The following is a 27986-nucleotide window of genomic DNA, read 5'->3' on the forward strand; positions in this document are numbered from 1 at the left end:
CTTTAAATCCCTTATGTCTGAGATGCTTTCTAACAGTAAAGGAGGTTAAATTTGTACAAATAGTTGATAAGTGATGTGGCTTTCTGTGTGTTTGTTGGGTTGGGTTTTTTTAAACTAAAAATGCCATGTTCTGTGTTGAAGTGATTTTATAATGAAGTTTTCTCTCTTTTGCTGGCTTTTATTTATTGACCTTTCCCAACATGTTTACTCTTGTGTATTGCCTTCATAGAGAGACATTTTTTGGGATAAGCAGCAGTGTGTGAACATGTCTCTTCTAGTTAAGGCTCTGAGTCAAAGAAGAGCTATCAGAATTTATATTTATTTGGCTGGTAACATCACTGGGTCTCCTTTTTAATACATGGAAGAATAAGTGAAGGCTTGCATCTCCTGGAATTGGTTCTTCAGGAGAACCAAAACCCCTGAACACTTTATTTTCTCTAACTGCTGTTTCCACTATCTAATTCTGTTAAAAGAAACAGTTTAGAATTAGTGCACTGAAGTGTTTGGTGGCTGTAGGGAGAGTTGTGAGATAATATAAAGGGAAAAAATGGTGAAAAAGTGTTAGGAATTTATTTATGACTGTGTTAACATGCAGCATCTCAGAAGCATTTTAGGAATTTCTTTAGTTTCTGTGAGGGAGAGCTAAATAAAAATGGATTAAACAGCCCAGCATGATATAACTACAGATTATTTCCTTGGCAGGTATAGAAGCCAAGAGCTGGTATCTGTTCAGAGCTGTGAGTTTTGCACCAAGTTATAGTCAAGTATTTAGGAACACCTGGGGAGCCGCTGCTCCATTAAAATGATACTCTGGCAAGACTGATTTCACTTAGAAAGAAAACAAAGTCACTCTTGTTCACTTGTAGTTCTTACTGCTTATGTTTTGCCTACAGAAAACTCTGGAGTGGGTGTAAGCTGGGCATTAAATCGGAGTACTTAACAATCTCTGATAATTTAGAGTATTTAACAACCTCTGATAATTTTGTTTGACATCCTCTGTCTACTATTTTTAGCTATACTCAGATTATTATCATTTAGTTGTGCGTCCACTTGCCTTGCTATAATTTTTCCCTTGTACTGAAACTGAATATCTGGAAGTGTAAGTCATGGCTGTGAGAAGTCATTTAAGCAAAAGATGTTTATCTGAACTTATTTGCTGATTAGGATAGAGGAGAAAAACAAAAGTAACTTACAGATGCTCTATTCTAGCTCTTCAACATATTTTTAATACTTGAAAGGATTTCCTGTCTTTCTTTACAGCCCTCAGAATGTGTAGTGTTGAGTCTCTATCCAAGAGGTGGGGTTCTTCGTCAGATTCAGTACTGCCTTTGAGAGATCTTGGGCTGGGGCATTCCATACTGGGACCTTTCAAGGAATATTAGGCAAGATAGATTTGGAATTATGTGTAGTTCAGGAAATTCCTGAACCATGAGACTTGGAGTACAGTTTTTTCAAGGGAAAAAGTCAAGTTTTAAGCAAAAGGTGAAAGGAAGAAAACAGGTATTAATGTCAATTTTTTTTTTGCAGTACACACCTAGGATGGAATATGTAGTATTACTGCTCAGTCAGAACAATGTGTTTTTAAAGTTAGGGGTAGCAAATACAAATACCTGTGAGAAATTGTGTTAGGAACTAGAACAGGCTTTAGTAACCATTGGTTACATCTGCATGGAGTTCTGAGAAGGCATCAGTCTCCCTGTTCAATAGAGTCAGCCACCAGATGGGTACTAACTTCACTTTGTCCTGAGCTGTGTTTGGGTTTGTGAAAGGATGCATATCCCTCTGTAGTCCCTGTGCTTAGAATTTCTGTTAAAGATAGCAAAAATCTGTCTTTGAACCTTTCTTCATTCTGACATAAAATCCTTGTACTGATAATCCCTTTTAACCATTAGTTAACATTCATGCCCTGAGTCACTTTAAAATCATATTGAATTAAGTTATGGCTGTAGCCTTACTTACATTAATTGAAAAACAGCTAGTCTTATGACAATCATGAAAATGCTGTAGGGAAAAACACAGCACAGTGTGTTGTGTAAGCTGCCACTTGGCTTGACAACACTTCTTTCTGTGCCAGAGTGGCAGAAGAACAGTGAGGGAGCACAGCAGGCACTGGACTAATAGAAACAAGCATTTCTGCAAGGTCTGTCATCTAGGGACCATAATGAACTCCAGCAATTGAAACATTAGCTTTGCAGCCTTAATCAAGTGCTGTCTATTTTTCTTCCCTCTGTCTCCTCAGTGTAGAAGTTTTCCGAACTGCTGTGCTGGTTCCTGGTTCCCTGTGCCCTGGTGTGCTCTGAGCCCTGAGCAGCTGCCTGCTGTTTGGAGCTGGCTGGTTGCTCTCCAACACCCTTTGGGTGTGCAGATTCCTTACCTGACATTCTTTGAAAGTTATTTTGCTGCCTGAATTTGGATTTCTTCACAGCTTCAACCTGTTCTCTGTTTTTAGCTGTGTAAGAGTCAATCCTTTCAACCCACAATATTTGCACAGGATTTCAAGGAAATGTTCAGTCCTCATGAGGGACCTGAGTAGAAACTTGCTCCCCTGCAGTTCATGTCCCATCTCTAGAACAGAGGAGACTTTCTACTTCAGGTCACGTTCCCTGATCTTGACTCTGGCGCCCAAACAATTCCCTTTCAAGAGAACACCTCACCCTCTCCTGGGCTGTTTATCTTACCTCTGTCTAGATCTCTCTCCATCAGGACTTTTTTTTTTTAAATTTAGCAGTTCAGATCTTCTTTAAGCAATTTTCTCCCCATGAAGGTAGTAGTAGTAATTCTTCACAGACTCCTTAGTCTATCAAGAGTTAAAGCTATTCCACTGCTACAATAATGATTGGAATAGTTTTAATTTAGTAACTCTCATTGTCATTTCCCTGGTGGAAAATTGAGTTCTGGTATACCAAAGATGTGTATACCACAGACACATGTGCCATGAAATAGTAGTCTCAGCAACATTTTTCTCAAAATACTAATCAGAATGTATAGATTACATTTGGATATGTTTTCCTAGACAATTTTACCGCTGTCAGAAAGCTTGCCAATGGTATCTGTGTTAAGATTACATTTTTCGATGCAGCTTCACCTAGAACATTTTTACCCTGTAGAGATTACTGTGAAGTTGTCAACAAGATAGAAAATGAGAAATTATACTCCTTTTTCCATGTGAATATTAGAGATGATCTTTCATACACAAAGTAGAATTATATGTGTGCTGTGACCAAATTTTAAGTATGCACTGAGCTCCATATTCTTTGAAAAGCACTGTTTGATTATTGATAACTCTTGAGTGGTCAAGACCTCAGTTTGTGCTTCTCTAAAAGCTAGATTACCCCACCCTTACAGAGAGCAGCATATACACAAATAAGTCTTGAACATATTGCATATTTTCTCAACCATGTCACCCAATCAGTAGAAATGGTCTCTTAATGCTTGTGTAAAATTAGAATGGGATTCAAGCCTATCTAGGGAAATCTATTTTTCAGATACCTTTGGGAATATGATTGACGGAGTTGTGTAAATTTTTCCCTTGTTTTCATTGTGTTAAGAACCATGGAATTACACAAACAAGGAGGCCAGAGATGGAGGAAAGGCTGAAGGAAGGGCTGTTCAGACAGTCAGGCCAAAGGCAAGGCAAGAAAAAGTCATTCTCTTTGGTAATGACCTGTCATGGGCACTCACAGACAAAGGGCAGTCTGTCTGACTTGGCAGGATTTTTTTTTGGCCTCTAAGGTATCAGTTGCCTTTTGGTGGGACCATGAGCATCTGCTGGAGTCATGGATGGAGTGTTCAGAGATCAGTAGTCCACAAGCCAAGTGACTCAAAGATTTCTTGCTCTAGGGATGGTAAATGAAAAACTGGGTTGGAATTACCAAGGAGTAGACTATGAAGACCCAAAAGTTAGTTGATCTGCTGGGGTAAGCTTCAATGAGAGAACTCCCATATTGGAGTTCTGTATTTGAAACCAGATCATTATATTCTGTGTAGAGCTTCAACTTGAAATGTATCTATCAATTAAATATTTATTCTCTGTGTGTATTGAATCAGTTTTGCCTCAGTCAGAACTTCTACACCCAGAGCACTGATATATAGCTCTGCTTTTTACTGAGAGCTTTAACCTTTCTGGTTATAATCACTCCAAACTATAGGTGAAGAATCTGAGTACAGTTCATTCAGCACTCGAGGCTCTGCTATATCAGAGGGTCAAAGGAAAATATGAACAGAGATCAAATACTTTAACACTAAAGCAGAAACCTAAAGGTCCTTAGCCCTGCCTCAGAAAGGACTTTTTATCCAAGTCCCAGATGTGTTGCCATGCAGCTGTTATATTCAAATTTTTTGGAAGATCTGAAGACTAGGATCATGTCTGTAGACTGAAAATTGATGTCACCAGTAATTGTCTGTCTTTCCCCCTCTCATATGCAGATGATAATGTTGTGTAGGGCTGTGGAAGTATTAAAATTAATAAATAACTCTAACTGGGCTGTAAGTGCATTTTTACAGGAGAAGATAGTAGTGAGCTTTTAGGGAAACATATTAAAGTTGGAGAGGAGGGAGGGGGTTTAATTTCTTTAACAACTCCTATGATATTGAAGTGTTTGAGGAAAAGCTTGAAGGATTGAAGTCAGGCTTGGAAAAGGTACTGTTGAAAACTGCATGATTTATAACGGGGCTCCAAAAATCCAGTTCATGCTGTAATTTTGGGTTGGTTTTATTTTTAATTTTTAGTGATGAATGAACAGAATTTTCAGGAAATCTGTTGATTTTCTATTTCTCCTACCTCTTTGCTTGTCAGGTTTTGAGCTTGGCTTCGCTATGGCGAGTCCCAACGCACTGGTGTGCTGGGAGGCCCAGTTCGGGGACTTTCACAACACGGCTCAGTGCATCATAGACCAGTTCATCAGCTCCGGCCAGGCCAAGTGGGTTCGGCACAACGGGATCGTCCTGCTCCTGCCGCACGGCATGGAAGGAATGGTGAGCACGTGCCCCAGGGGAGGGCTGGCTGCACTGCCCTCTCTGCAGCTGGAAAAGCCTAAGGGGGCTTGGGGATCCCAGGGGAGGAAGGCGCTGTTAAGCATGTGGGGCTGCCTCAGTGTTATGAGAAGAATTCAGATAGATTGACTGGTGAAAACCAGAAAACCCTTAGAAATATTTCTGAGCTGTTAGCTTTGTGTCCTTGTTAGTGGCATATACCACTTCCCCCCAATTTTTCCTTTTTTTCCCCTCTCTTTTTTGGTAACTTTCCCTAAGACACTGCCTTCTTTCCCCAGAAAGCTGCATTTTCAGTGTACAATAAGAAAAAAAATTCATGTCTTAAGAGTGCTTGCTTGGTTTTATTCAGCATAAAATATATCTCTGTAAACTCTGCACTAAATTCTTTTGCTATGAAATGATATAAATCAACTTTAAAACTTCTTCAAAAATCATTGACCTTGGTCAATTTTGATATAATAAGAAATCTTCATCTTTCTAAAAAGGAAAATGTTTCTACTAGCTGTTGACTGTCTTTTCTTTGGGGGCTAGTAGGAGGAACTAGACAATGTCTTACAGGGAAAGGGCGTGGGCACACCCTATGTATAAAGATACATGAAGTTCATATCAGCAGCGGAATTGTTCTTCAAATATTTTAAGTTCTTTTTAAGTTTACATGAGCATCATGTCAGGCAAGGTTAATTTTCTCCTTTTCAAATACATTAACCTTCATGAATTGTTGCAGGTATGTTTCTAGTTTTCTATTTTAAAAAGCATAGTATGTGCCACAGTGGCAATCTCAATCTGTACAAATGCTTTAGACCTTTTCACCACAAACTGTGTCATTTCTATTCTCACAAACAATTTCATTTATTTCCATTCAATTATGATCCTGTCCTGATACACTGGGGTGCATTCATATGTTATGAATGGCTTTCCTCATCCATTGTGCTTAAAGAATAATGGGTCTGATGCTGTTCACAAGGGTTTTGATAAATTAATTTTTTTAACTGTATCCTGAGGGGACAACCTGAATGAGCCCTCAGCAGGAGGTGTGGTCTCTGCAGGGAAGCACTCAGTTTAAGGGGCTGGTTCTCTGCTACTTAGAATACATTTAATTTTTCTTTTCCCATAGCCACTTGGCAGAGAAGATTTGCACAGGTCTTCTGAAACATGCTTATTTTGCTACTAGTGTCAGCTGCTTTTGGAATATTTAAGCATCCCACCAGGCTGCTGAAATCTTTTTCTCTTCCTAGAGGACCTTTTCATTACAGGAGGACTAGTCTTTCTATAACATACAGTGTTGGGGACAAGATGGTTTGGGGAAGGATTCTTAATGGGATATGGATCCCTTCACCTCTAGGTCATGCATTCACAGGCAAGTTGGCTGTGATTGAAAGACTCTGCAGCCTAATGGCTCCTTGGGGACTCATCTGAAAGTAGCTAATGGATTCAGTATAGGTCTCACTGGATAGGTGGTCACAGTAGAGATAAACCCTACCCCATCCCACGCAGTAGTTGCTGGCAGTCTGATTGGTGGTGTCAGCACAGAAACCGAAGATGGATGTGAACGTTGAGGCTCTGGACTGAGGTTGTTGCTGGGGCAATGTGTGAGTGATGGGAAAGCCTCACCTGCCTCTCCTGTAATTGTTTGCTGGTAACATCTCTGTTCCCAGTGTACTGATTGCAGTGTGCTTGTGAAGCACTGGGTTTTGTGCTCTGTGTGCCATGCTTAGTGCAGGATTTGATTACAGCAAACAGATGTGAACAGCAGAGGTGCTACAATAAACTGTGCTGCTACTGTGCACACAGTTTTGTGCAGCTTTGCTCCTTGCTCTCAAGTCCTTTCCTGTCTGTGACCAGATTATTTGGCACCTCAAAAGTGGAGGCAGAATTTAAAGGAGCAGTGATACAAGGCACAGTTCTAGGCTGTTTGTGTTATACCTTTGTTGCCAACAGAATGTTTTTTTTCCTTTGAATTCACTTAGTCCATGAAGTAGATTGAATCATGGAGTCATAGAATGGTTTTTGTTGGAAAAGACTGTAAAGACCATCTAGTTCAAACCTGCTCACTATGGCAGGGAGCCTTTCACTAGGCCAGAGGCTGCTCAAAGCCTCATCCAGGCTGGCCTTGAACACTTCCAGGGACAGGGTATCTACAACTGCTCTGAGCAACCTGTGCCAGTGCCTTGCCACCCTCACAGCAAAAATTTTCTTCCTTGTATCAAATCAAAATATTATCTTCCTTGTAACTTGCTCTCTTGCAGCCTAAAGCCATTCCCCCTTGTCCTATTGCTACTTGACCTTGTAAAAGGTAGCTCTCCAGCTTTCTTGCAGGTCCCTTTAGGTACTGTAAGGTGCTGTAAAATATTTCCCTGGAGCCATTTCTTCCCCAGGCTGAACCATCCTGACTCTCTCAGCCTGTCTTCATAGGAGAGGTGCTCCAGTCCTTGGATCACCTTTGTGTCCCTCCTATGCATCTGGAATCCTGCACTTGGAATTAGGAAGGAGGATGTGTTCTGCCAAGGGGGACTACCAGTTTTCAGAATAATGACTGATTTTGGAGTTCATGAATTAAGATTCCAATAGAGGAAGTTGCTATGAGACATAGCCATATAAAGAAGAAATCTCTTTATGAACATTATTAGCTTAGGAGACATGGAGAGAGTTGAGAAGTGTAATAGTTTGTCTTTGGGTTAAAATACTTAACAGCTGTGTGTGAAATGAAAACCCTTCCCAAGGGCACCTGTCACTTGAACAAGCCAAGGCTGTCAGAAATAGCAATACATAAAAAAGCACGTTGCATTCTCACACTCCTCATAACTTTCTATTATCCTTTATAAACAGAGACATGAAAAGGAAAAACAACAGATTCTGCAACATTCCTTATTCCTGATAATTTCTGTGGCCAGCATCCATGTTTTGGTTAATGTAAAATGGAGCTAACAGCATTTGTGCAATTTAAGTAATTGCCATGGGTACTGCTAGTGAGACAGTGGATGGGAGTATTCAGTAATGACAGAACATAAAATATCTCCTGAGGAGGCAGAAATTAATCATAGGTTAGTCTGGCAGATAATGCATGTGTGTATTTTGATCCATTTTAGCTAAAGCATTCATCTCAGTATTTGGTCCTGTACAGAACAGTGAACAGCAGTAGGACAGATCCTGTGCCTGCTTTTGTTGCTAATACAGCAAAAGTGGTCAGCAGTTAACTTTGTGTTTGCTCCTGTTCAGCATGCACAAAGAGTGAGTCACTGCAGTTCTCTGAGGCACCCAGTGCTTCTCTTCCTGACATTCCTCATGCTCCTGTTTGCTCTGCATTAGCAAGGTGATTGTTGTGCCCACATGGGCCCACTGCCTTTCCAGTGGTCTTCATTGCGCAGCTAGTCTGAGGGTAGAAATCACTTGCAGCTGGTAGAAATGTTGGAAATACATGTGATAACCCAACCTCATATGAAAGCAGAAGATGAGGAATGCTGTCCTGTGGTGTGTCCTCTCTCCCACTGCTGTTGTTGATGCCTTTGGCTGGGGGGCAGGTGTGCAGCTGGTGCAGAGAGGACAGGAGGTACTCATGCAGTGAGTGATTTAGACTGATGTCTAACTGCTCATTTGGCTCTTTAACATTGTTTTAAATGATACCTTTACCAGGGTCCAGAGCATTCATCAGCCAGGCCTGAGAGGTTTCTGCAGATGAGCAATGATGATTCTGATGCCTATCCAGTAAGTAACTTTGTCCTTTTCTTGCTTTTCACATCCCAAAGATTTTCTGTTAGTAGCATCCTTTTAGCTAGGTTAGGATAGGATTCAGCTTCAAGTCTTGGTGTAACATTAACTTGATCCCAGTGAAAGTAATGGAAGTATGCAACATTGCTGCTCATTACAAAGCTGAGATCACATACAGTTAATCTTTTGCAGCATGATCTTTTTATGGCTGTTCCTCAGGGCCCAGTGATCCTGCTTGTTTATACTGCTGTGTGTACTGCAAATAGGTGTCTCCAGCCAATTTCTAAAGGAGGTCAAGTGACACTAGCCTGGCTCTTTGCAGTGGAGCTAAATTGTACTGCTAGGAGCATGAAAATAAGCAACTTCTAATTTTGATTGGGCTAAGACTTTCATAGATTGGTCATTCACTTCTACAGATAAAGTACAGAGCTCTACAGGATGGGAAAGAGCGAAAACCAACTGTACACTGAAAAAATGAATTACAGTTTAATGTTCTTTCAAAGCAGTTCTATTTTGTTTCTTCCACCTGCTGATATCCTAGTCCTTCTCAGTCTTCCTTCCCGGACTTCTCATCTTTTCTGAATTAATGGAAACTTTTCATGTTGATTTGCATATTTAGGAAGAAATAGAAACAGAAAGGATGCTTTGTAGGGATGATTCCCTAGCCAATAAAACAATCTCAGCTGAGAGCTGCTAAATAAATTTTTTGAGGAAAGGAGTTTCTGAGAGTCAGAAATAGAAGGATGGTTTTCAAGCCTTTTATCTGATCTTTCAGACATTTTTCTAATGCCTTTAATGTTTTTCTCAGGAATTCACTGAGCAGTTTGAAGTTTCCCAACTGTATGACTGCAACTGGATTGTGGTGAATTGTTCAACTCCAGCCAATTATTTTCATGTCCTCCGAAGGCAGATCTTGCTGCCATTCAGAAAGCCGGTAAGGTTACCTGAATGGACTTGATTATTCCAGGTAAATTAGCCATCAAACAAGGAGTGGCCTTTGCATATGACACACTGCTGAAAAGAATGAAGATTTCTGGTAAAAAAACCTTAACTGAACACTGGTTGTAGTTGCCAGTTTGATGGAAAGAAGCTCAGCTCTGATTTACCATGGCTCTTAAACTTGATTTTCAGCTTTGCTTCCATCTGGCTATGCAGATCTTCAGATGAGCTTCTCAAGATATTAGTGATGTAGCTTACAGGTTGCAGAACTATCATCTGCATGTCTAATTGCTGGAACTTCAAAGACCCAAGATACAACTGTTGAATGTTTTTCTGGTTCATAGCCTGTGATTTGATTTTGTTGTCAAAAAAAGCAAAACCAGTGAGTTTTGAGAACCTGTAAAAAGAGTAGGCTACCTAAATCTTCTGAATAATTTTGAAACTTTCATGGCTTTCAAAACAGGAAAAAAAAATTACTGTGTTTGCTATTCATACTAATTTATTCTATATCATATTCAGTTTATGGGTTTTGTGTGCACAGTGTTACAAATGTTGCATGTGTAATGACGATAAAACAGCTTCTGGCTCTTGGAAAAATTTCTGTCTTACAGCTGATTGTTTTGACACCCAAGTCACTGCTGAGGCATCCAGAAGCTAAATCCAGTTTTGATGAAATGGTATCTGGTAGGTCACCTCAAAATATTGTGGGGAAATAATTAGCTGTACCAAGTTGCATGTCAGACTCTGAATCTGCTCTGGCTCTGCAGAGTTTGACTTCTCTTTTGGCATAATTCCTGTGGAGCTGCCATAGTCAGGGCTAGCAGGGACTTCTGCTGAAAACTTTGCTTTCATATATAGATTCTTAGTTTTTACAAGTTTATCTCATAACCTTAACCCTTAAACTTAATGGTAAGTCCATTTCCATCTCTGCAGGGAGTTTCTCCTCAAGAGGCTACTGTGTCCCTCTGCCTTTTTTCTCTTCATATAAAAATGTAGTTGTTCTTTGTCCTGCCCATGCCTCTTGCCCCCATGACTGAGGGCTAGGTTGTAATTACACTGGGCCCATTTGGAAGAATAATGTGCCCAGTTCTTGTTACAGTGCTTTGGGGCTGCTGTGTCACACCAGTGATCTAAAGTGAGATCAGTGAGTTCAGAACTGTTGTTGGCATGCCATCAGCACCAAGAGATACACAGTGACTGCAATGGTTTTGTCCTGCCTTGCACTGTGTTGGAGTGGCATCAGGAAATACAGTGACATGAATGAAGGATTAAAGTGACTGTTCAGAGTGAGAATGTGGGCATAGGTGTGCTGGTCTCTCTCCAGTTCCAGTGAGGGTCTTGACTGCTGTCAGAAGAGAGCAACTGCTCAGTTTTTTAAAAGCAACTTACACTGTATAAGTGTGCTTAAATATTGTATTCTTTTATTTTTGTAAGTGTGTAAAATTTGCTTCTCAAGCAAAGGCATTTGCAATTTTTATTACTGTTTAAAAGCTCTGTAGAATGGGTCAGATTAGAAATTCTGTAGGCTTTGAGATTTGTCGCTTTGTCTTGGGAGTCCCCTCTACTTCAGGCTAACCTCAGTAGTGGCAAAACTCCAAATTAACATTGAATTTTGGCATACTTTCATGTTTCTGCTGAAGAGGACAGCAGTTAGTAAAGTGTTTCTGATTCTGAGCTAACCCTTTCTGCTCTGCTTTTAATAGAAAGCTGAGAGAGAGGAAGATTGACTCCAGCTGGCCCAATGAAGCACAGATTCAGTCTTTTTAAATGATGAATTCTGCTGTTCAGTGGGACAGGATAATTCTGATATAAATCAGTTCTTCTTTGATATGTTTGTGCTGTTGCTTTTCTTCCCAAAGATAAATGATTCAAACAGGAGCTTATTCTCCTGGTAAGGGGGTGTGCTGATTCAGAATAGGAGGTTGAGCTGCTGTCTGCTGCCCTGCAGTTGTTTGATGTGGAAATAGTTCTACTCAATCATATACGAGAGCAAAGAAAAGGATCTTTTAGATCATCAAGTCCCTCTTCCAGTATCCCAAGCAAATTGTACTCCTGGGAGGTGGTAGCAGTGAAGATATGCATCTGAAATGGTACTTGTACATTAGCATTTATACATATGGCTCAGCTCTGTGCTAATTCTTGCTTTGGCTATTGCTGTTTTAGCTCTCAAACAGAAGTTTAAATCAAATATACAGCAGTAATTTGTGTGCTTGGGTAAATAGTTCTGCGGTTGCCAGATTTAGTTGTATTGCGGATATTTGTTTTGTTTTTATAGAATATTCTGAAATTTGTAAAGCTGTATTAATGTTACATGGTTGAGATAATCTTGGAAAGAAGAAAGAGAATATTTCAGGTGATTCTCTGGAAAAAAACCCCAAATTGGAAGCAAAGTTGAGGTGCCCAACCAATTTAAAAGTAAAGATGTAATACACAGCACAAAGCTGAAAAACAGTCTATTGTTGATATGATTCTGTCTATTAAGTGTAGTGAAAGACTGGACTATTGGAAATCTTCTAACTTCTTGAAGCAGAACTGCTGAAAGTCACTTTAGCCAAGTTACCAGTGTGAAAGGTAGGACCAGAGAGGCAGGAGAACCTTTCAATCACTGCAACCTGCTGCTTGCTCAGTAAAGGACTAAAGGGCTGTTTCCTGGGCTGCTTTATTGAAATGTCAGGTCCACTGAGGGCATTTTTTCTAATTTGTGCTCCAACTAGGTACCACTTTCCAACGTGTGATTCCTGAGAATGGGCCAGCAGCTCAGGCACCACATGAGGTCAAGCGAGTGATCTTCTGCACAGGAAAAGTCTACTATGACCTTGTGAAAGAGAGAAAGAACCAAGACCTGGAGAAACAAGTAGCTATAACCAGACTTGAACAGGTGAGCTCCCTGATCCTCAGAAGACATGGTGATGTGGTTTCTGTGCATTTAAGTAGACCCCTCCTAGAATGGATGGTGATAGCATTTTTCTAGTACTTAGCATCTTACAAGACATACTCTAATCCTTCGTGGGCTTGTGAAGAAGGAAAACATCAATTGCATACTGGACAATGAGATCCAGAAGACTTGATCACTTTGTTATGTTGTTCTGGAAAAGTTAAGATTACAATATTGATAGCACCTTAAATTTGTATATGCAGTCTGCTAGGTTTAATTGTTGTGAATAGTGCACTTTGAAGCTATATTGTCATTCACTGATAAAGGACATGCTACAGCTACTTCACTAAAAAAGCCATAGGAGTGCAGGTGGTCTGGACTATAACCTACTTCTGTTCATACTAACACAACTATAAAATACTTGTGTACTCATTGCTGAGCATTAAATCAATTAGAGAAACATGAGTCACTCTCCATGGAAAAGTAATGACTCACCATGGGCTAATACCACATAAGAGAAAGCCTTGACAATTATTACCCTCCTTTTCCAGATCTCACCATTCCCCTTTGACTTGCTGAAAGAAGAACTTGATAAGTATCCAACTGCTGATCTAGTCTGGTGTCAGGAGGAGCACAAAAACAGTGGATATTACGATTATGTCAGACCTCGTTTTCGCACTATTGTGAATCGCACTCGACCCATCTGGTATGAGACTTTAAACAACTACTCTGTCTCCTGGGCTGATGTGTTTGCTTTTAAATTTGGCTGGGATTGTTTTCAGGTATTTATGGGTAAGTCAGGTTCTTCACAAATCAAAACCTCTGAGTCTGGGTTCTTGGGTGAAGGAGGGAAAAATCTAGGCTACTATTTCTCAAATATAAGATGCACATACTGCTCCTCCTTGTAGATCTAAAAGAAGATCAGTAGCAACTAGGTCTGTATTTATTGCTACTAGCCCAGCACTTAGCTCTCTTTTGTCTAAGATTCTGTCATTTTAAGGATTTCATTCCAGATATCAGGTTTCTGCAGGAAACAGCTGTTGTAAGAGCTCAGTCCAGGCATTTTGCATTTATTTTAGATGACTGACTCTCAGATCTGCCCATGCAGCTGTCAAAGGAATGTGTGTCTTCATTGCTAAAAGCAAGTTACCTATTTATGAGACAGTGTACCTGGCTGCCCTGGGAGGGATGGGGAGAAGACACAGCTTAACAATGATGGGAGGAAAGACAGGGAAGCTGACCAGAAGGTGTAACTTGGTACAAGTTAGATTGATTTTTATTTAAGAAAGATTGATGAATAAATATCCCAACCTGCCAAGCTGACTTGAATGCATTAAACGGCATGTTCTCATGTTTGTTATTGTCAAAATAGTGTCTCTTCTCACCTCATTCATTGTCTGCCCAATTCTTTTTGTCATGAAGGTATGTTGGCCGAGAGCCTGCTGCTGCAGCTGCCACAGGCAACAAGAACACGCATCTGGTGTCACTCAGAAGGTTCTTGGATACAGCTTTCAACCTGGAGGCCTTTGAGGGGAAGACATTCTAACTGCAGGGCCCCCACCTGTCTCTGACTGGTAGTCTCTCAAAACACTGCATCCAAAAGGAAAGTGGGGAAAATACTGGAAAATATGTATTTTTGCTTTATCAAATAAAAGGATCCAGCAGCTGACTTCATTACTCTGTACCTTGCTTCCCAGTTTATAAGGAAAAAAAATTCCAGCTTACCTTCCACCATTTTTGTCACTTGTCTATTTAAATTGGGGCCTCTTTGACACAAGAAGCTTCTCCTATCCCAGAATGCAATGTGTGCTTGGTGAGGCTCATCTCTCAGTCTCTGGGCACTGTCTAATTACTTTAAGTAAGTAGAGCAGGCATGGGCAGGACCATAGTTATGCACACAAAAGTCATCACCACAAGGAAAAGAAATTAATTATTTCTGTCTATATATCAGAGAAGAGTAATGAAACTGAAAAGTAGAGTTGGTAGATGACTTTGGTAGAGAAATGTACCAGCTGTGTTTGTTGGAAGGAGATGGTGAGGTAACCTGGAGATGTGAGGAGGCTGGAAACAGGGAGTCACATTACAAAGTTGTAATGGGGCTAACAGAAAGTAGCATGAACCACTTAGAGATCAAGAAGGGCAGAAGTAAAAGGGACCAAGAAAAGGTTGTTTGTACATGAGACCACAGCTGACAGAGCAGTGGGTGATCACCAGGAGAATTCAGCCGCAAATTACTTCAAAAGTAAGAGGTGCTCCTGAACCCTGGGCTGCCTGCTTTGATGCTATGTGGTATTAGGGAACTGTGGGGTCCTGTAAACATCCCTGTTTTGGATAAAAATCTTTCCCTCACCATACTACTAAGATATGCTTTTCCTTGACCACTATGAGATGGTGTTTGGATGAGAAATCTCTGTTTTTGCAACAAGCAGTTGGTTTTCTGCTTTGTCCAGTGCTATTCCGTACCTCACATCTCCTTGCTGATACTAATTCAGCTCTGAAATGGCTATTCCTGATTTACTCACCCTTTTTTTAGAGGAAGGTGGGCAAGCAACAGCTGCTGATTTACCAAAAGCATATGCTATGGTTTTGCACAAGTAGTGATTGATTTTTTTGGTCCCTTACATTTTTCTGTCAATTAGGATCTCAACTGCCATGTACTTTGGGTATGGGCATAAAAGTGAACCTCCTCAAGCTGCTCTGTGTCAGGGGGCTGATGTACAGCAAGTGCTGGAGGGGAGAGAGCAGCAGGGGCTGTTTCTCTTGCTGGGAACTAGTGCTTGGCTTCTGGGGAGGCGCTGCATGGCAGGGTGGTCTGAGAACCATTGCTTGTGCTTCCTCCATAGTGCTAGAAGGCAGGGGAGCCCAGCACTTCTCTCCCTCTTGATGTAAGAACTAGTATTGTCAGAAGTCCTGTTCCCTCTGGCCCAGGAGAACTGGCTCTGAGTGGACCTTGTGAGTGCAGGTTTCTGCAGCACTAACCTGTGTAGTGGCCGGAGGCTTTCTGCCCTCTTTGTACTGGCTGGCAGAGGGAATGGTGAGGTGAGCAGTGTCGGTGGGGTGCAGAGGATGGCCACGCCTGTGCTGGGGCAGGGAGCTGGAAGCAGCGGCACAAAGGCCCTGTGTCCCAGGAGTGCCCCTATGAATGTCCCCTGCAGTGCCTGGAGACAGCATAACAAGTGACTGGAAAAAACAGAGATGAGGCTTCACCCCATCTCCACCTCCCTGTCCTGAGCATGCTCCTTGGACATGCTGTTGCTCTGTGAGTACTTTGCCCTGCTGCTGCTGTATGGACTGTGACATAACAAAGCATGGCACTTTATGTCTGATTCAAAGAGTCAGGTGATGCTAGAAAGCTTCTTGTCTCATCAAAATAAAAAGCTGTAATTAAAAGCTTTAGCTATGATCAAGTATTACATATCTCAGCATGTTTCCAAAAAGGCCTATGTGCCTTGTATTGTCCTTTTATTTGGCTTAGACACACCATGATGGTGAAGAAACAGTTCTTCTGTCAGAGCAAAGAATTGATGTGGTAAGGTACTTACCATGGAATCCAGAACTGAACTTAGTCTAATGTTTGTGAAACTCTGTAGCATCCTTTTAAATCAGGCTCGTTGCCCTGGGCTTTTTCTCTCACTGAAGCATTTAAGCTAATTCAGTCTTTGAAAACCTAATGAACTTGGAAAGTACTGCAGTTGACAGCCACAAATGTTGTTTCCTATCCTTTTCTATAGCTCAAAACATTAAGCTGATAGACAGCAACCATCACCCAAAGTATTTTAATGCTTTTATGAATGCTTGTTTCTGTAGCAAGAATTGAGTGCAGCTAAATATTGCTGGCTCTGTTTATTGTATTCTCAGTTTGCATAAGGCAGTCAGCGCTGCATGAAATATGATAAATGCACTTTTGCCACAGTATATGCAGAGGTAGAAAACAAAATTAACATAGAAATATAAATGGTAAATGACAGATTTTCACTCTCATTGTGTATCTAGATTGTGGCATAATACTTGCATAAAAATTCTATCAAAGATGCAAAAAAACTCAATAAAATAAAAGTACATAAGAAGAAAATTCTCTGTTATGGCTGTTCTTTTTGAAAATTTCTCCTTTGAGTGGGGACATTAACATCCTATTTGTAAAAGTGTTAGGACAGCTCATTTGTCTGTTTTGTATTTGTTTCCTCAGTGTTGGCTTATTTAAACATAGAAGCAGTGAGGTAGACAGCGTTTGGACTAGCAAAATATAATTATTCAAAACCATTGAGTCAAAATTGACGATAACATTGAGGTGATAATCGAATATTTGGTTTATTATTTGCTATTTTTTTGAAATAACACATTAATGCATTTTTATTTCAAGGAGTGTTTTTAAAATATTGGAACTAGACTCAAATTAACATCTCTAATTTCTAAACATGTTGTGTCTTCAGCTTTGAGATGGAATATGATTAAAAGATTCATCTTTGTATAATGTTTGACAAGAACTGAAGTATTATATAGACCTCTTGTGAAAAAAGTTGGCACTGAAATTCAAATGACAGCTTTGCAATTTGGAAGAAACAGCAAATGTGAGAGTGAGTTGACTTCATGTACTTGGGGACACACCATACTGTGCATGCCCACAGCAGAAGACTAGATAATCAGCTTCTGTCACTGTTCTTCATTCCTGACAGACAGCAGGAGTGTGCTTGATGGAAACCTATGCTCTGCCCATGGTACAGTCAGAGTCTGTGCTAGAGCAGAGGAGGAGCCTGTTCTCCAGAAGAGAAACCATTCTGTTTGTTCCAGGAGGTAAAAATTAATGTATGAGACTAGACAAGAGCCAGGAATGTGTGCGCATTGTTTGAACTGAGTAGATGAAAGTGTGTGCCTTGGGGGGTTGTTTGTTTCTTTTCTTTGTTTTGTTTTAAGTATCCCTTGTTAGACTCTCAGGCTGCTGTTCCAAGAGCTCTGGGTAGCTCTTACCTGAGTGCACAACCAGCAGATGTGCTGCCTCTGATACAGAGCTGGGAATACCCACTGCTGCTAAGAATAACAACAAAATGAAAGCTTGGGAACCCCTACTCTATGCTTTCACTCATGCATATATATATATATGTATGTATGTATGTGTGTGTGTGTGTGTGTATATCTCCTTTTAATTGCTGTTGGCATAGATGACATCAAACATTGTTTAAAACATGAACCAGAGGCATACTCAATACTCACACAAAGCCAAAATGGCTGTAAAGTAGATAGAATAGGTTTGTAAGGTTAACAAGTCTGGTCAAAGATGGAAGAAAAGAGTCCACTGTTGTCTCTTATATTGGTTCAGTGAATTCAGAATGTGTTGATTTTCCAGGCAGCTCCTGGGGCTGGCGCTGGGCCCTGGGATGTCATGAGGGCCCCACCAGGCTAACGAGCAGCCCGGGGCAGGTGGGGATACTTAATTATGGCTGAGGGGACTGGCCTGTGTGCTGTGGGGCTTAAAGCCCAGGTTGTGGTTGCAGCTGGCCCATCTCTCTGTAATTTGCTGTCCTGCCCTAAACACCTCAAGCATTTTGCCTGTCTTCCCAGACTGGAGGGCTGTGCCCTGTGCAGGCCCTGTGAGGGCCCTGTGTGGCACTGCCGCCATTTCCACAGTAAGAAGGAGTTATGGAGTCAAGGTGAGGGGAACAAGGCCGAGGATAGCTGCTGGGAAAGGCTCAGGAGGGAGAAGTGGCCTCAGACTTTGTAAGCACAGGTAAGAGACTGGGAACTGGGTGAGGACATGCTGTCCTGGCCCTGGGGTGAAGGGAACACCGAATTATTGTCACAGCTGCTGAGCACTGTCAGGCCTGGAGTAAAGCCCACGGCGAGGCTGTGGGGCTCTGAGGGGAGCCAGTGGTGAAAGCTGCTCGGGCTGTAAAATGCTGCCACTTGCTGTGGGAGTGCAGTGAGGCTGGCTTGGGAAAAGCAAGGGGACCTGTCTGTGGTAAAGAATGCATTTTGTTCTTTTTGCAAAAAGCCCAAACACTTTAAAAAATTAACTCTCCTTTCCTGGGGAGAGCTATAGAATAACCTGGATTTTTCCAGGCTGCAGCCATCATCCCCAGTGAGACCTGCTGGGATGGGCAGACACTGAACCTCTACTTCTCCCTCCTTCCATGTCCTGTGGACAAACTTGCAGGTCTTGGGGATTTTGTCAGTACCTGTCACGCAACCTTTCTGTGCTGATGATCATTTTAGACACCAAAAAGACCCTGCAAATATGGGTAATTTTGCTTATATCTTTCTGCCCTTGTTCCTGAATAGTAAAGGTTACTGAGTAGAGTAACTACAATAGGGCATTCAAGATTCCTATGAGGTCTGATAAAAAAAAAAATTGTGGGTTTTTTCTTTCTTTGCTCCTTTTGACTGTTGAGTAGTCCTCCAAAGTCCAGTTGTGTAGCAATAGAAATCTTGATTTCATGGCCTCTACTGATCAAAAAGACAATTGAAAGTTTTTCTTCATGTTTATACAGAATGAGGACAAAGATTAAGTGAGTACATTTTCCTAATCATTGGTGTAAGATATCAAGGAACAGCATGGAGTCTAAAATAGAAATTCAGGATACTTGCTGGAAGGAAACAGATTAATATTTTTTATTTTCTAATTTGTGCTTTTTAACATTGAAACCACTTCTGGTTTTAGATACCTCTTAACAGTTACTTCAGGTTTTTTTAATGCCTTTATTTAAAATGTTGCCTATTATCCAAAAGGAATAAAAGAACAAAAGGAGTAATTATTCAGGGAAAATAATATTTTAGAGAATTATTAGCTTTGATTGAAAATGTTTCACGGATTTCCTCAAAGTTTTCAATTATTAATAAGTGCACCAGGCAGTTCCTTTGTGACACTTAAGTGATTCAGTCATTAATGGCAAATGGAAATCTAATTTGTTTAGAGGGGAAAACAGTTGTAGTCATCACTAAAGAAACCTGAATTATAATTTCAGAAGTCTTTACTTCCCGTTCAATAGCCCATAAATTCACTGATACTCTTACAGAAAGAGCACATAGACCCTTTCTGCCCATGTCATACACAGCCAATGTGAGATTCTCCTCCACTTCAGGACAGGGTGCATTCAGCCTGCCACAGGCAGAGGGGTCTGTGTGAGAGCTCAGCTTGGCTTTCAAGTATGTTCCTTGGGTGGACAGTACATTATCCCTATGATGGGTTTGTTTTAGTACTGGTTTAAGGGGCTGCATTTCACTTGGAATTCCACCTGCAGTGGGATAACAGCCGTCTGCACACAGACTTGGTTGAAGGGCAGTGATGTTTGGTGCTCTCACAGAATTCCCCATGCACCTGTGATGCTGCCTGGGCTGAAGGAAAAGTGCACCTCAGTGCTAGAAGCTGCCTGAAAACCCACCCCTGCCAGCCTGTGCCTGGGGCTTGGCTGTGCCATGAGCAGACCTGGTTCCTCTCTCTGCTGCCCACAGTGACCTTGCCCAGGCTGTGAGGTCACTTCTGCAGTGATGCCCTGGGTGGGTTTGCTGGGGTTCCCACTAAAGCTCCCCTATCTGGAGTGAGTCAGTCCCACAGGAGAAGCTGGGAAGTAGATGTGAGCAGCCACTGTGTGCTGGCCAAGACTTTGCAAGGGTAAAGTTAATTAGTAAAAGCCAAAAGACATATGAAGGAAGAGCATGTTTCATATACACTAGAGGAATGATTTTGTTTCCCTAAATTAGCATATCCACTGCTGGGGGTAAAATAAAGGGGATAAAATAAAATTGTCTGATATAGAACGTGACAAAATGACCGTACATAATTTCCCATGACTAGAAATAAATGTTTAACAAACTGCTCCCAGTAGGCTTGTTAAAGATGAAATATTTATTACTATATGTTAATTACAGGGTTTAAGCAGTACTTAAGCAATTTAAGGGGATTGGCTTCACCTTGCTTTCAATAATTGTATGTGATTAAATCCTCCTGCATCAGTTGTTCTTTGTGCTACAACAGTTTGCCCAAACATATCCTTAATTAGTCCATGTTTGCAATATTGGTTATTTTGTATAGGATGAACAGTGGACAGCTTTCTTTGTGAGTTTCACAACCCAAGCAAAATCAAATTCCATCAACACTGATGTTTTTGCATGTGGACTGAAACACAATAACTTGTGAAGTCTAGAAAAATCTTATTACTCTGGTAAAGTTGTATGTTACTCTCAGGACACTAGTCTCTGGCACTACAAATCTGTTTTGAAGAAGTCTTTATATACTTTTTTTAGGCTGCAGTATGAGACAAATAAATACTTAGCATTAAAGTTTTCCTCTTTCCTCTAAATCTGTAGATATTTTGCACTTTTACATCTTAAAATACTGGTTTGTGCCAACCCATTTTGCACAAAATTACATTGAATAAAATTTTTGGCTTATCCTGACTTCAAACTGGTGTTGACAACACTGTCATCTTAAAGTTGATGAAGAGCTGAAGCTCTGTGTTGCTTAGGGACTCTTCATTGCAACGACCTACTGCCTATTCAGAAGGAAAGATAAACACAAATAAAGCAACTTAATCTCCAGTGATTCTTAACGGTTCCTAGTTACACTCTCAGATAATTAACTTCTCCTGTGATGTGCTCATTTAATAGATACCTGGTCATATGTGACCATGTTTATTTAATGCGCTCTGCAATATTTATACCACAATACACCCTTCTCATTATAAACCAGACAGGCTTTAATTTATTTACACACACATATTCTGAAGCTTTTGCTTAGACAAACTCTACAGGCTTCAGGAAAATATATCTGAGTGTGCATGTCAGTTTATGACTGCTCATAAATAGCTCCTGAAGGGACTGCCTGGAAAAAAAAAAGAATATTTTTCCTTCTTTTTGGCATTACTGTTCTGATATTTATGTACATTAAAAAATTAGGGACATGCTACATGAAGCGTGATTATTTTTGTTACTTCCATTTTTATTTCATTTTCATTTACCACAACCCTGAGGTCCCTCATTAGACTCATCAGTTAAATAATATTTGTCATAATGAGCATAATATTGCACAACTCAGGAGCTCAAGCAGATTTCGACTCTATGGTACCTGTCTCTGTAACAAAGCCCAAAGGGAAGGAGATCTCTGTAGCCAGGTTCTGTTCCCCAGAATTAATTCCAAAGTCTGTACATCTTGCAGCAATAACTGTGCCACTTTTGCATTAGACTTCTGAAAGTTAGCTGCTTGGAAATTAAGTGTCTGCTGTCTTTATTATGATAATGCATAGGATAAACACCTAAAGGCCTCCCCTGGTAAGGGGAACTGTCCTGTTGCAGTGTATGGCTTGTGCAGCCACTGAGAGTGATGGCCAAGAGCAAAGTCCTCCTGTTTGCTGAGAATGAAGAGAGTCCATCAGTGGTGTCTTGAATAAGGCCAGTTTGCTCCTTTTTAAATGGGCTCCTTATATGAGGAAGAAGCTTCATCTTTCCTAATATTGTTTCAGACCAAACACCAGTGAAGTACCTAGATTAGGAGCCCAGAGATGCTACAGTCTGTACACAGAGATCTGAGTGCTTTGTGGGGGTGTCTGTCTCCATCAGTTACAGAGCTAGCCCAGGGCAAGCCAGCCCCTAAACTAAGGTTCACTGAAGTGCCTGCAAATAACTGAGCCAAAGCCAGTATTAGGAGGTGTGTTCTGCAGGGGGAGTGGACTGGGTGCCACAGCCCATGCTTGCTGCAGTTGTTTTCAGATTATTCTAAAATTTATCGAGTTTTTAAAATTTGTTTCATGATAGCTAATGAATTTTATATTTTTTCCCCTCTCCTTTTGAAGAAGTTACTGGAAAAATTGTCAGATTTTTTGGAGCCATTTGCAAAACACAAGGAAATGCACATGATGGAGCTTAATCATGTTAGAAGAGATTGTTACTGTGAAAGGCATAACTATTTTAGTTCTATTGGGTTATTGTGCCATTAGTACTGTTTGACTGCCAACTGTGCAGCAGTGGGGCTCCAATCAACAGGAGTCTGTGAGCCTTTTCCATTGCAAAGAGTGCCAGGGATAGGAGGGAGAGAGGCTCTTAGTGGTACTGTTTTTTCAGTGATTAATAATACTTGAGATCCATTTCAGTGATCAGAAATGTGCCTTAATGAGACAATTAGTCAAACCATAAAAGCTGCACAGCAATTTAGTTGGTGTTACTACTGGAATAATTTGCTGCGGCTGCTTTCTTCTTCCTGATTTGACTTTGTCACAATAGTCTGGCTGGAAGTTGCTGTACAGAAGACTTGGAGGCTAAATTCAGTTTTGAATGGCCATGATTATCCATAGGGCAGATAATCCCCTTATAAATGAGGAAAAAAGTGAGGGGAAAAAAGTGGGTATTTCATTATAAAAAAATTACATGCCTTTGTCCACGTGGCTACTGTAGTGCCTTTCAACATCCAGCTGCCTGCTAGTGCTGTGGCAACTAACTGCAGGTAGTTTGGGGGCAGGTACCAGACTGAAAGAGCTACTGCAAATTTGTATTTATTTCTTCCTTCTGTGACAAAAACACAGTAATGGGGCCTGAGATCTCCATGTGGAGCTATGAGATCTCTTTTAGGTGCAGCTGATTTTTGCCTCACTCTCACATTTTGGTCATAATATTACTCAAAGCAAAGTCAGAGCAGCTGTTCTCAACCCATGCTTGTCTTAAAAGCTTGCTGTTTCAAACCTGCAGCTTTGTGTTCCTCAAAGCTTTTATTTTTTATACAAAGTTTGTATTTACTCCAGTTAAACATGTTGATTTATTAAGGCCTAATGTCTCCCTACAAAACTGCTGTTATCTGACTTGGAGGTATGTCAGAAATGTCCTCAGAGTGGTGTTAAAGAGGGCACCAAATACAGCAAAATTAACCCACCCAACAAACAAAATAACAAAAAAAAAAATCTACCCCAAGACTAGTCACAGTGATGAACTCATCTGCTTGCTGTGTTTCCAGTGATGTTCACAGCTTTCCACGCTCAAGAGATCTGGGGAATTTATTCTGCTATTTTTGGGAGTAAATCCTGCCCAGAACCAGCATTATTTAAACTAATTTAGTCTAATGAATTTGCATTTACCTAAGAGGGCAGTAAACAATTTACTGTCAGAGCAGAAAGTCATTTGTTGGTGTCCTAGTGATGAATGTGGTAGGTGTGTTTGAGAAAGCCCTGCCTCTGCTGAGAGCTGCACTGGAGATGCCTTATGGGCAGGACAATTTGCTCAGTAGTGGCAGGGAGGCTCGGGGTGACAGCAAGGTGTGACAATCTGCTCAGTAGTGGCAGGGAGGCTCGGGGTGACAACAAGGTGTGACAATCTGCTCAGTAGTGGCAGGGAGCAGGGTGACAGCAAGGTGTGAACAAACTCCCTCTGCCCAGGGCAGGCTGCTGCAAACCCAGTTTGCTGTCTGTGTGAATGCTTCTTGCAAAAAGTGCCCCTGGCCAGCTGTGCCAAGCTTCACTATATTGATCTTCTCAATCCAGCTCATTCTGGATGTTCCCACTTTCTAATCTTGTTATATCAGAGTGGTAGAAAGCAAAAATATTTCAGTCTTCTAAAGGAACAATACAATTCCTGCTTTGCTCAGCTTTAACTATGAGTATTGTTTTTCTTTTTAAAGGATATTGGTTTAGTGCCTCTGCCACCTGGAGGGAAGGGGACTGAATCTGGACATAGTGATAGTGTTATTTTGACACACTTTTGTGTTGGATCAGTGTTACTGTAAATGTAATGTTTGCTAACTCCCTGCAGATTTCAGCTGGTAGAAGATACTGAGCGACAGATTTTCTTTGGGTTTTGGTTTTGTGCTGGGCAGCCTGCTCTCCTGTAGCCCTGCTGGAAACTGCAGCTTTGCTGCCTGCTCTTCCTGGGCTCAGCAAATCCTTGTGTTTCTTGGCTCAACCCCCTTTGTTAGGATGCAAAGATTAACCACTTCCTTCTTTCACAACTAATTATGGGCCAAACTGAATGTTGCTCAGGGCACCAGCATTCTGGCATATGATTATTTTCACACTGCTGAACTTACCTAAATCTAAATTGTTTTTAAAATAAAATTGAAGTTCAATGTATGTTGACAAATAAGGAGCAAAAAAGAAGCTTCATACTCTAGTTACTTCTGAGGTACATGGAATATCAGCTGTGATAACATCCAGTCAGTTTTAATTCTGTCCGTATGGGTATGCCAACTTCTTTCTCTCTACTTTTGGGCTCCCTAGTGATGCACAACTGTTCTCTGAGATATTTGTGGCCAAGAGAAGAACTGAACTGTAAGCCTGTATAACTGTAAAAAGACATATTATCAGCTAATAATGACTTTGAAAGTATCTTTGACATAAGAAACTTTATAAAGTTGAAAGAATTAAAGATTTTCAGAGTTTCAGTCTTTTAATTTAATTCAAATTATTAAAATGCCATACAAGTCAGTTCTACCTGAATTTGCAATATTCAGCGTTGTAACATACAACTGTTTCTGGAAAAGGGGTTCTATTCTTATTTGGTTCACATGGGGGTGTAACAAGATTATCCCCTTCCTTAATAGAACTAGAACTGTAAAGAACTAATGTTTATGATGCAAGTAAACTGCCTGTCAGAAACCCAAGATTAAAGGGGAAGTGTCCCTATAAGTTGTTAAGCATTTAACACTGCTTTTCTGGCTTCTTCACAAAGTGGATCTAACTTGCCATCAGCTCCTAAAGGAGAAAACTACAACTCACAAAATATATGCATGTAAATGTATTTACCTTTTACATTTCTACTTCTTACCCCAACACATACAGATCTCTGTGCTCTCCCTCACAGTACTTGGACCCAATTTGTCTCTGCTGTGGTTAATTCTGTAATCCGAGACGGACTCAGCTCATGCAAAAAATATAAATTCCTATTTTGAAAGCAGAGGGAAGCCCTAATACCTCTGTGGACCAAAACCTAGCAGGTTTTCTTGTGGCTGTGGGCTGGTGCATGTGGGATGGCCCCAGACAGTGCTCTCCCAAGCATGGCCTTAACTCCCAAGCCATTCTCTGTTCCTGACTGTGCCTTTCAAACTGCCTTGAATATAAAGCAGTACAGAGCTTAAAAGTGTAAATGTTGATAGAATCTGGACTGTTTACGCCTTAGGAAGTGCTCATTTCAAAATGCAGGTGCTTTTGGAAGAACTGCCAATAATAAAATTCAGGAATTACCAAAATCCAGGTCATAAATGTTGCAATGAAATACAATATCCCTGTCAACCACCGGGTCTACAGCATTCCAGTTTGTTACCACTTCCAGAATAAGGCGATGTCCATCTGCCTTCAGGCCAGCTGGAAAAGGGCAAAGAAGCAGTGGCCAGTATGTATTTGCTTGGTTCTCAGTAAATTCTGAGTATATCTAAGTTCTAGCACTTTGAGGATGAGAAAAACCCAGAGTTAATGTAGTTAAGTGCTGTACAAAACTCTCCACAAAGCCTATCAGCTTTAATCTCCATCTTCACTATTATTACATTTAATGGATCTCCTTTGAATGAAGCCTCCAGCCTCTGTCATTTCTAGGTCTAGGGGTAAAAGGCAAGAAATTAATTTCTTGTATTTGCTATTAACTGGCAGAGCAGCTGTAAGAAACAAAATGCAGTTATTTGTAAGTACCACAGAATAAGACTAAATTCAAAAGAATTCTCCAATAAGAATTAAGATGGTGTTACAGAACAGCTGGAACATTAAGTGAACAACCTTGATAACCCAATTGTTCATTGACGCATAATTCATCTTTCTTCTACTGAAAGAGTAATTTCTCAGGACATTAAACACTTGAGATTTTTGTGAAGCTGAGAATCAAATCAGAATGGACAAAATAATCTCTTGATCCACGTATTTTTTTAGTTTAATTAGGTGCTTTTCAGATTTATTATGGTACATTGTATAATGTTAAATTAATCAGAACTGGGGAAATAAGAACACAGAAATGCCAAGTACTTGCCTGGGCACTCCCCAGATTTGAATTTGTTTTAATTCATCACTTTCTATTGAGCTGTTTTACAAGGCAGAAGCAAATTCCTGTATAGTCAAACATTCAGGGTCTCACCTTTCCAGGTTTCTATCAACTGTGTTAAGGCTGTACTGACATCTCAGTTATTCTGGCAGGTGGAGGTATTTTCTCTATCCCAGTTCCACTGTAGGTGTATGACCTGCAAGGGTCAGAATTTCTCAAACATTTAACCTAACTGCATCCACCTGTGAGGGCTGTTTGCAGTATTTAAATTCAGCTTACTGAAAAAGTAGGAGAAGTGGCTGAGGAAAGAGTGCTCATAAAGTAGCATGCTTTCAGCTTCTGCTGCTGTTTTGCCATTCTCATCAGACAGCTCTCACTGCTTTCTAGGAAGCTTTGATGGTAATCTCAGACAATTAATTCACAATTATAAAATGGGTGAGAGAGATGACATCTCTGTACTGTGGGTTCTAAATTAAAAGCCCACCTGATTATTTTCCCCAGGTTAGGGCCATGACAGGTACATTGCAATGATCTACCAACCCCAGTGAGAAAAATTGGAATGAGTTGCTAGTACCCCACTTACTGCATTGACTAATGCTTTCTGTAAATTTTCAGTGTCAAGCAAATAGGGATTTGTCTGATACCTAGTTTATTATTTTCTCTTTTTGGAGGTACTTCTATGTTATCTAAAGCCTTTAAATTCACAAAACTGTACTTATGGGAATACTTGAGATCACATGCATGCAATTTGATTTGTCTTGAAACCTTAGATGAATTTTGCTAGGCAGAAATGGTTATTATTACAGCTGGAGAGCATTGGAGCAGAGGAAAAGTGTTGCTCATTCCCTCATAAACAGGAAATAGACTACACCAGTCCTTAATGAGATGAATGAGAAAAAAAAATAGCTACAATGCTTCTCTGTGGGCTATCCATCACTGCAACTTTAGGTATGGTTAGTGAAGTTCTGCAGCACCTGCAAACTCTGTAAAACCCCGAGGCACTGCTCTTCTGTCAGAGCTGCCGTGGAGCCATTTCAAGCCCTGCAGCGGCGCCCCGAGCCGCACAGCTGGCTCGGTCCCTCACCTGTGCATGCGGGAGATCGGAGCAGCTCTGCTCCAAACCGTGGCACCCGAGCCTGGGGGTACCTGCTGTGCCTGCCTTGTGTTGGCTGCTGGAAATAACCGCTGAGCTGTGAGCAGCAAATGTAACGACTCCCAAGTACTTCACTTTACGACTACATTTGAGTTTAAATGTTTCCATCATTGGTTTATGTGTTTATTTCAGTCTGTGTTTTTAATGAGCTGTGTGTAACCGGAAAATATATGCACACTGTAATGCAAGCTTATTCTAGCAAACACAAAAGATGGAGGTGTTTGTGCTTTCTGGGGCGTCTTTGAGGAGCAGCCTTTTCCCCTGTCTCACACATGGCACAGCTGCTGGAGCCCCCTTCGCAGCCTGCCAGCCTTGCAACACCGAGAGCCATCGGTACGGTGCGGCCATAGGGAACCTGAGCAGGGACCCGAGGGAACGGCCTGAAGCTGC

General features: G+C 40.9%; 2 protein-coding genes across 4 annotated transcripts in view; one reads left to right on the top strand and one right to left on the bottom strand.

The window, feature by feature from the left end:
• OGDHL (oxoglutarate dehydrogenase like) overlaps positions 1-14185 on the top strand; it is a 48093-nt gene extending 33908 nt beyond the window's left edge. For all 3 annotated transcript variants that reach the window (XM_030951601.1, XM_030951602.1, XM_030951603.1), the window contains 7 exons: positions 4796-4974; positions 8623-8694; positions 9506-9631; positions 10248-10320; positions 12351-12514; positions 13063-13217; positions 13934-14185. In XM_030951601.1, the coding sequence (XP_030807461.1) occupies positions 4796-4974; positions 8623-8694; positions 9506-9631; positions 10248-10320; positions 12351-12514; positions 13063-13217; positions 13934-14057 (893 nt within the window). In that variant the 3' untranslated portion in view covers positions 14058-14185. The remainder of the gene's footprint in view (positions 1-4795; positions 4975-8622; positions 8695-9505; positions 9632-10247; positions 10321-12350; positions 12515-13062; positions 13218-13933) is intronic.
• Positions 14186-25108: 10923 nt separating this feature from the next.
• Positions 25109-27927, bottom strand: C6H10orf53 (chromosome 6 C10orf53 homolog). Its single transcript, XM_030951254.1, has 3 exons — positions 27867-27927; positions 25660-25779; positions 25109-25170 (listed from the first exon to the last, which is right to left on the bottom strand). Exons 1-3 carry the CDS (start codon positions 27925-27927, stop codon positions 25109-25111), a joined length of 243 nt encoding a protein of 80 aa, XP_030807114.1.
• Between the last annotated feature and the right edge of the window lie 59 nt (positions 27928-27986).

The sequence above is a fragment of the Camarhynchus parvulus genome, chromosome 6, assembly GCF_901933205.1.
Source record: "Camarhynchus parvulus chromosome 6, STF_HiC, whole genome shotgun sequence".
NCBI classification, from domain to species: Eukaryota; Metazoa; Chordata; class Aves; order Passeriformes; family Thraupidae; genus Camarhynchus; species Camarhynchus parvulus.